At 41.8% G+C, this 8208-nt stretch overlaps 3 protein-coding genes across 5 annotated transcripts in view; 2 read left to right on the top strand and 1 right to left on the bottom strand.

Moving 5' to 3' along the window:
- LOC113210689 (catalase) overlaps positions 1-3632 on the top strand; it is a 19204-nt gene extending 15572 nt beyond the window's left edge. The window contains exons 1-9 of one of the 2 annotated variants that reach the window (XM_052268268.1): positions 1099-1188; positions 1294-1465; positions 1559-1700; positions 1795-1945; positions 2026-2205; positions 2290-2481; positions 2590-2978; positions 3051-3183; positions 3266-3632. In XM_052268268.1, coding sequence (XP_052124228.1) covers positions 1114-1188; positions 1294-1465; positions 1559-1700; positions 1795-1945; positions 2026-2205; positions 2290-2481; positions 2590-2978; positions 3051-3183; positions 3266-3367 — 1536 coding nt within the window. In that variant the 5' untranslated portion in view covers positions 1099-1113 and the 3' untranslated portion in view covers positions 3368-3632. Of the gene's footprint in view, positions 1-1098; positions 1189-1293; positions 1466-1558; positions 1701-1794; positions 1946-2025; positions 2206-2289; positions 2482-2589; positions 2979-3050; positions 3184-3265 lie in introns of those variants that run through there. The other variant, XM_026428796.2, reaches the window with a different exon arrangement.
- A 93-nt stretch (positions 3633-3725) lies between these two features.
- On the bottom strand, positions 3726-6060 carry LOC113210717 (protein ABHD13). 2 transcript variants are annotated; one of them, XM_052268270.1, is made up of 6 exons: positions 5780-6060; positions 5600-5641; positions 5276-5507; positions 4988-5181; positions 4736-4893; positions 3726-4643 (listed from the first exon to the last, which is right to left on the bottom strand). In XM_052268270.1, exons 1-6 carry the CDS (start codon positions 5820-5822, stop codon positions 4347-4349), a joined length of 966 nt encoding a protein of 321 aa, XP_052124230.1. In that variant the 5' UTR covers positions 5823-6060; the 3' UTR covers positions 3726-4346. The 2 variants fall into 2 exon arrangements, with proteins under 2 accessions (XP_052124230.1, XP_026284615.1); XM_026428830.2 differs by having other exon boundaries at positions 5600-6060.
- Positions 6061-6179: 119 nt separating this feature from the next.
- On the top strand, positions 6180-8202 carry LOC113210711 (E3 ubiquitin-protein ligase RNF26-like). The gene is made up of 2 exons (XM_026428818.2): positions 6180-7110; positions 7397-8202. Exons 1-2 carry the CDS (start codon positions 6203-6205, stop codon positions 7620-7622), a joined length of 1134 nt encoding a protein of 377 aa, XP_026284603.1. The 5' UTR covers positions 6180-6202; the 3' UTR covers positions 7623-8202.
- The last annotated feature ends 6 nt before the right edge of the window (positions 8203-8208 follow it).

Below are 8208 nucleotides of genomic sequence, written 5' to 3'. Positions count from 1 at the left end.
CTATTCACGGGCGCCGCGCCGCGCCGCGCCTTGACCCCTGCGCTCACCGATCCGCCCCCTTTTTCATACGCATGCCGGTCAGGGCGGAACGCGGGGTCAGGGGTCAATCCTCCCCCCCCCCTCCCTCTGTCGCGGTCGCCGTCGATGTGCTCGGCGATGCCCTGCCCTATGCTGACCCGCCCCGCTCCCGTTCGTTGGCGCCGCTCCGGTCGTCTCCCTGAAGCACCGTAAGGCGAGCGGGGGTCACGTCAGTTAACGTCAGTGTGGCTATGCGCGGGCAACGCTATTCACATGACTCACGATTGTTTACGGCCGGCGCTGTGGAGATTGCGGAGGTAGATCCTTTTCGGAGGTCATGATAAGTTGAATCCCCCCTCCAAAAATACTACCAACGCCTACGCGGGGGGATGTTATCTCATCTGTACCTCAACATTTCTCGAAGCCTTATACAGGTTTGCCACCCTTTACAAGGAATCATCCAGAAAGTACGTCCATTTGCCGTTACGAACCTGACAAGTTCAGCTTACGCAAGCCCTCATAGCGCCTGGTGGGTAGGCAACATCGTGCGTGTCGTGCATGCGTGCACTGCGGGATAGCCTACCCCGAGTCTCGCAGGCGCCGAGCTCCCTGGGTCAAATTAATCTAAGAGAAAACGGACGCACTTATTTCTGGACGATTCCTGAGCTGGACCAGCAGCTTCAATGACTGCTTGTTGTTGATCGAGAACTAGCCACCCGTGAGTTGGGTCACGCAGCCAGGCCTAGGTCGGCCAGCTACTGTTAGACGGTACAATTTGCGTGGTTTCTGAACAAGCACTCCATTTGGCTAAACATGATTAGTATTTCGAAGAAGTAAAACGGCAACGACGCGTGAGTCAGGGAAGCACTCCCATTGCGAGCCCTCCTAGGCCGATCAGTTTCACTAACGACGCGCAGAGTGCATAGAGGCGCCCCTGCCGCACCTGACCCCACCCCCGCCCCGCGCCTCCGGGTGGCGCTCGGCTCGGGGTAGCGGCGCAGCCGTGCCGTGCCCTGCACCCTCGCTCCAGTGTCGCCTGCGACGCGTCGACAGCTGCCTCGCGGGCGCGGACCGTTGCGCGGGGCTCTCCTCTGTATGGGGACCGTCATCAAGTACCTCACGGCCAAGTACGGTTGCAACGGCTGCCTCGTCGACGACCTGGCATTCCACGTGCGTCTGTCGTGTCGAAACTGTAGTAGCGCTAGTATAGTGAAGCCGCTAGGGGAGCCGGGACTGTGTGCAGGAGGTCTGACTGGCACTTCCCTCTTGTTCCAGGACATGGAGAACCTCACCCTCGCCAGCGGCACCCCGGTGGGAGACAAACTCGCCTCCCTGACGGTCGGCCCCCGCGGCCCTCTGCTCCTCACGGACACCGCGCTCGTGGACGAGCTCGCCCACTTCGACCGGGAGCGCATCCCGGAGCGCGTGGTGCACGCCAAGGGAGCCGGTGAGCACTCGCGCCGTTCAGGAAGCGTGACGAGTGACACCTGGGACGTTCATTTCTCAATAGCTACTTAACCCTTTTTTTATTTGTCTGAAGGTGCCTTTGGATACTTCGAGTTGACTCACGATATCTCCAAGTACACCAAAGCCAAACTGTTTAATCAGGTTGGAAAGAAAACACCTATCGCGATCCGTTTCTCGACGGTTGGAGGTGAAAGCGGATCAGCTGATACCGTCAGGTAGAAGTAGCTTTATTAATAAAAGTATTCGACGTCCTTTTTACATTTTTACATTTAGCTCATTTAAATATTACCTTATTATTATTTCTCACAGAGATCCTCGGGGTTTCGCAGTCAAGTTCTACACCGAAGAGGGCAACTGGGACCTTGTTGGCAACAACACCCCCATTTTCTTCGTTCGTGATCCTATTCTTTTCCCTAGCTTCATTCACACTCAAAAGCGTAATCCAGCAACCCACCTCAAGGTTTGAACTGTCTTAGACAAAAATGCACTAATTTGTAATTTTGCTAATGATTTTCACACAATTTTTCTTTTTCTTTGCAGGACGTTAACATGGTTTGGGACTTCTTTACCCTGAGACCTGAATCAACCCACCAGGCCATGTTTTTGTTCTCCGACCGCGGAATTCCCGATGGTTACCGTAAAATGAATGGATATGGATCTCACACATTCAAACTTGTCAATGACAAAAACGAAGTGGTCTATTGTAAATTCCACATGAAGGTAATTGCTGTTTGTTTTTCGATTGTGTTGTCATATTCCTAGTAGTAATGGCTCTATTCTTGTCTCTTTTATATTTTTATTTAGACTGCACAAGGAATCAAAAACTTGCCTGTAGATAAGGCTGAGCAAATATCTGCGCAAGACCCAGATTACTCTATCCGAGACCTGTACAATGCCATCGCCAATGGTGACTATCCTAAGTGGAACTTCTTCATTCAAGTTATGACAGTTGCACAGGCTGAAAAGAACAAGTTCAATCCCTTTGATGTTACCAAGGTACATTTCTCTTTTGGTGGTAGTGGTGGTAGTTGGGGTGGTGGAATTGATATGATTTTATAGGTTCACTAGTGTAACTGTTTATTTTTATTTTTTTTTATTCTTCAGGTTTGGTCTCACAAGGAGTTCCCCCTGATTCCTGTCGGTCAGTTGGTCTTGGATAGAAACCCAACCAACTATTTTGCTGAAGTGGAGCAAATTGCCTTTGCTCCCTCCCACTTGGTTCCTGGTATTGAGGCCAGCCCTGACAAGATGCTGCAAGCACGGATCTTCTCTTATGCTGATACACACCGCCACCGTCTGGGAGTCAACTATCAACAGATTCCTGTGAACTGCCCATACCGTACTACTGTGAGGAACTACCAGAGAGATGGACCAATGAATGTTACCAACAATCAGGCTGGTGCACCCAACTACTATCCCAACAGCTTCTCTGGACCAGAGCAGGTTCCTTCTGTTGAGCCACCTCCATACAAGGCGTCTGGTGATGTTTTGAGGTACGATTCTTAGCTTAATGGAATAAATGGTTCTTATTTGGTCAAAATTGAACTAAAAATGTTCTCTTCTAGGTATAACACTGCTGATGACGACAACTTCACTCAGCCTGGAATTTTCTGGAGCCAAACTCTAAATGATGCTGAAAGGGAGCGCCTTGTCTGCAACATTGTTGGACACCTGAAGGACGCCGCAATCTTCATTCAGGTACCCAAGCCCAGGCCTAGGCTCTAGACCAAATTAAATATTTCTCTTTCAATTGTTGTTTATAATGCTTGTTTTGTTTCAGGAACGTGCTGTCAAGAACTTTTGTCAAGTGAACCCAGACTTTGGTCGTAGAGTAGCTGATGGTTTGCGTAAACATGGAAGTCACATTTCAGCAAAGATCTAAAATCATTGAATCTGATTTTTCGGTTAACAGCTGGTCTGCATCATAATCAACTACATCAACAGAATTTTGGGAAGGATTCATTGTGTTTTGTTATCTTCTTGTGCATAAGTGTATTTCTGTAGCCAGGGATCTTCTACATTTCTCTGGTACATTGATATCTCTGTACTTTGATAAGTGATAAACTGGCTTTTGTTCTAGAGCTTTTATATAAACATATCCATAACTATTTTTTAAATATAGAATTATCATTCTAAGCAAAACAAAACCTGTTTCTTCCAAAGGTTACCTGCTTGTCCACATCACTTCACATCTGGACTGATCAAACATTCAGGTCAAAGTGGGAAATAACATAAATAAATTTTGATCAAAGTTAGGAGTTTTATTTTACAAGTCTTTTTAAATAGCTAACTAATAATCACAGACAGAAAATTGATTAGAAACTATATATCAATTTATGATCCACCCATAGTCTGGAGTTATAACATGAAACCCCTCACAGTTGCATAATTAATTGCAGAGAGGTCATAAAAACACTTAATAAATGAAACATAAAAATACATTGAAAACTAATTAATTGAACTTATCAGAATAAATATGATTTTGCTGTCATACCAAAATATTAGTAGTCATTGTGCAAACACTGCATGTTAGACAAACTATAATCAGAGTTATGACAAGACTGACTTTGTTGAGCATAAGCTTAAAAGTATTGCACCATGCAGTTGACTGAGGATTGTACAATACAATAGCAACCTCCCCTTACATTTTTATTTTCATTTTTTAGAAATTTATAGAAACATTCTGGTTTGGAAGCTTTTCTCAGAATTTACTACAAACTTTGATAAGTCAAGTAAGCACAAAATTAGACCCAATTGGCACTGAGCAACTTTCAGGAAGCTCATGTGAATATACACAAAATAATACATACAAAATATAAATCTTCTGGAAGTAGTAGAAGTCACAAGAAATTCTCAGCATATCACACTGAATTGATGACTAAATGCATACTGGGTTGGCTTCTTGTAATGTTGGTATCGGCTAGTGTCGCATCCTTCTTACGAATTTCCAGGAAAAAACCCATCCAGGCATGAAAGTATCCTTGGCACCTCCATGTTTCATTGTGTGTTCCATTAGAGAAAACACATTTTTGTTTAGTGGAGGATCCACAACGGTTGAAAAGAACATCCATCATTGCTGGGGGGACAAGGTCATCAGAGAGACCAGACAAGAAAAGGCATGGCACAGTGACTCTCAATACTTTGTCCAAGCTCAGAAACTAGAACAGAACAAAAAACAGAGGGATTAAAGAATATTTGGTTATTAAGTTTTTGTTTTGAGAGATTCTTCTGAATGTGACAACTTACACACCTTGTTTTTGTGACACCACAAAGGTAAGAATCGAATGTAAGATCCAATAAGGATTTTAGCCATATCAGGAACACTTGTGAAAGTGTTCTCAACAACTACAGCCCAAATTTTTGAAGAGTATTCTGGACATGCAGCAACATCTATAGCAACTGCTCCACCTGTAAAATTACGAAAGTTCACAGATCAAGAGCATCAAGATTAAAATACCACATTTTACACTACACAACTGATCTGATTTGACAAGAACATTACCAAGAGATCGTCCAAAGACAATGATTTCTTTACTATTTATGTCATTGCGGGAATGCAAATAATTTAAAGCAGCTCTAGCATCGGCATAAAACCCTCCCTCTGATGGTTTTCCCTTAGACAAGCCAAATCCTCTATACTCAAGTAAGAGTATGTTTGCACCAAGCCACTTGTAGAGACCAAGAACATTTGGTAACCTGAAATATTAAAACCTACATTACTCAAGCTTCTATGTAAAATGCAAAACCAAGCTACATATTTTTGTTTAACTATTTTAAACAATGATCTTACCGGTTCCCTACATTTCCAGCATTCCCATGCAGAAATAGAATAGTTGGAGCTTGGTTACAAATTGGTTCTGGTTGCCTGATTAAGAAACAGTGCAGAAGTGTTCCATCAGCACTCCTGATATAGACTGTCTCATTTGGCATACCCAGATTTGTGGGTTCAAGTACCACAACTCTAGAATTTTTAGGCACATCAGGATAGTAGAGAAGACCATCTTCAGCCTGATACAAAATTGCTAGAAAGAATGCAACCGTTAGAAGTCGTAACTGTGTAAAGTAATAGATACAATATTTATAATAACAATACTTAGTTCAAGACATTACTTACATGACATACAGCAAAAAAGAAAAAGGAAAGAAATCCAGCCACCTGTCACAATATAAATGACTGTAAATATTGCAGCCGTAACGGTTAATGACATCCATGACTTTTGAAGTAGCAGCAAAAACAGTGCTAAAATTTTGAGGCTAAGTTTAACAGGCATTGGTATATTAATTGGTATTTTACACTCTGGTATTTTTTCCTCTCTTTCAATGGTTGGGTTCTTCATGGTTTAGGTCACTTTCTAGTTAAGAAATCAACGCAGAAGAAAATTAAGATTTCTGTATGTTCAGGTTAGATGATTAGTTAGTCTGAACGATTCTCTGTTCTTTTGAAAAAGACATTTATCGTTGAGGATTTGGAATTTTCAGCCGCATGACAAGATCGCATGTATCATGACATTATCTTTTTCCTGAAATTATCGGATTATTCTTTCGTCTGTTGTATTTGTTGTTGTTGTTGGAACGGCTACAAGCTGGCTGCCTATATAGTCTGCTACACTATTCGCACATGTGCGTCCTGCATACTGTAAATAACTCTGTGGCCTCAAGAAAACATTGTAACTGATTGACTGCTGTCTAATTTGAGCTGTTTAGCAATTTCTTGACCATGATAGAAACTTTAGGAAACATTTTGACCATATCTAGTGATGTTTGTGTCGTTTTCCTCAATCTCATCATAAATACTTTATCATTCAGCTTTAACGTGAGCTACATCGTTGGACAGCTGATCGTCAAGTTCGTTGTTGGTGTTGTGTCTTTGGTTGTGAGCTGTGTTTTGGGTCTACAGACTTTGCTGCAAGTTTTAGCTGAAGATTCTTTTGTATTTCTGTCAGATCTTGGAACGACCCTTTCCTTTCTTTACCAGGGAATATTAGTGGTTAGTGATGCTTTCATTCATGCCATATTAGGTGCTAGTTCTGCATTAGGGCATGGTGTGAAAGCTGTACAAAATACTGCTGTTTATATTTCTTTGGGACTTGTGGATTTAGTTTTCTCGATTTTATATAGTATCCACCATTGCTTGCTTTTAATTAAGAACTCGTTAGTACTTGTTGGTCTAACATCATGGGATCTGTTCACATTTCTTCCAAACTTACTAATGGATGTAAAACGAGAATTAGTTTCAGTAGTTATTCATTGTATGGCAAGTTTAAGAGATGTTGTTAATAGCCTACGTCTCTGGATACACTGTGGTATCCAAGGACTTCTCCTTTTTGTCTCAGATATCCCAAGCGAGTCCTTATACGGATTGCTGGTCTGTTTTACAATTGTCTTCTTATCAATCAAGTATCACCATAGCATACGCCCCTTGATTGTAAGAAATATTGTTTACTTTTTGACACAAGGTCAAAAAACTCTTATTACTGCCTGGACGTATTTAGAGGCTTTCACATTCTGGCTTCTGACGAATCAAATGACTCCATCCCCAAACGGACCTCGCCGCTTTGGTATTGAAAGGACATACCATGTTGATCAATTAGGAGGAGCACACTCAAATGAAGACGTACCCCAAAGGTAAGTTTTCTAATCAGAACAAATTTTTCTTAATTACTCTTAAAAGGTGGATTTGTGATTGCAATGCTGCAAACGTAGCTCTACTGCTAGCCTTAGAACAATATTCTTCCTGATGCCCCTCACTCTGTTTTGACCAGTTCCTCAATGCTAATTCAATGCTAGGGTTTAAGATACGCTCACTACATTGCACTGACGAATCTCCTTTTACATTGCAAGCATCTGAAAGTTACCATGACCTCATTCAATACATACCATTCATTTCCACAACATTCATCTTTGATTTCAGAGATGAAACTGCAGATAATCTTGCGGAGTTGATCGAAAGAAAAGCACATCAAGAACCAGAAGAACGCCTGTGTGTAGTGTGTCAGGACAATGAAAAGTGCACAATAATTTTACCTTGTAGACATGTTTGTTTATGTTATGAATGTTGCGCAACTATAAAACGAACCCACGGTCGTTGCCCTATTTGTAGACATGTTGTTAGAAGAACAATGCGTGTGTATATCTAAAATTATTTAGTAAATGTGCATTTTAAAAATGTAACTGTTACTTAATTGTGAATGACTGATATTGTATGTGATTCACATTTAATTCACATGTTCAAAGGCTTTTCACAATTGCCTAAGTGTAGTGTTTTTTGTGAAAAATGTTCCAGTTTCTCGTTCTAGTGTACAAACTTTTTTTTTTTTGCAGCCATGCTCCTGACTAGTCTTTATCACAAGTGAGTCATGCTGAGAAACAAATCTAAGCCTCCGTCCGAATTCTCATCAGTCCGGCCCAGTGTATTTCTTTTCGTGGCTTTCCCTGGGTGATAGGGGGTGGAACGCACAAAAAAAATATTGAAGGGACCAGACCAATGAGAATTTAGACGAAGTCGAAGTTAGGAATTTGCAAGTTTAATTTTCAAAAGCCATTTATTTGAAGGTAATTTCCTCTCAATCTAACTGTTATAAATAGGGCCGGGTAATTAATTCTAGTTGTAAGTTTTATATCTAAACCTTAGTTCTGAGAACTTTGAGACTGAAACAGAATGAGTGCAACAGGAAGATATACTGTTCTTCTACTCAGTATCAGATGAAAGAAACTACATATTTT

Source organism: Frankliniella occidentalis, unplaced genomic scaffold (genome assembly GCF_000697945.3).
Source record: "Frankliniella occidentalis isolate FOCC.00 unplaced genomic scaffold, Focc_3.1 Scaffold66, whole genome shotgun sequence".
NCBI classification, from domain to species: Eukaryota; Metazoa; Arthropoda; class Insecta; order Thysanoptera; family Thripidae; genus Frankliniella; species Frankliniella occidentalis.
This window is presented reverse-complemented; position numbering and strand designations above follow the sequence as displayed.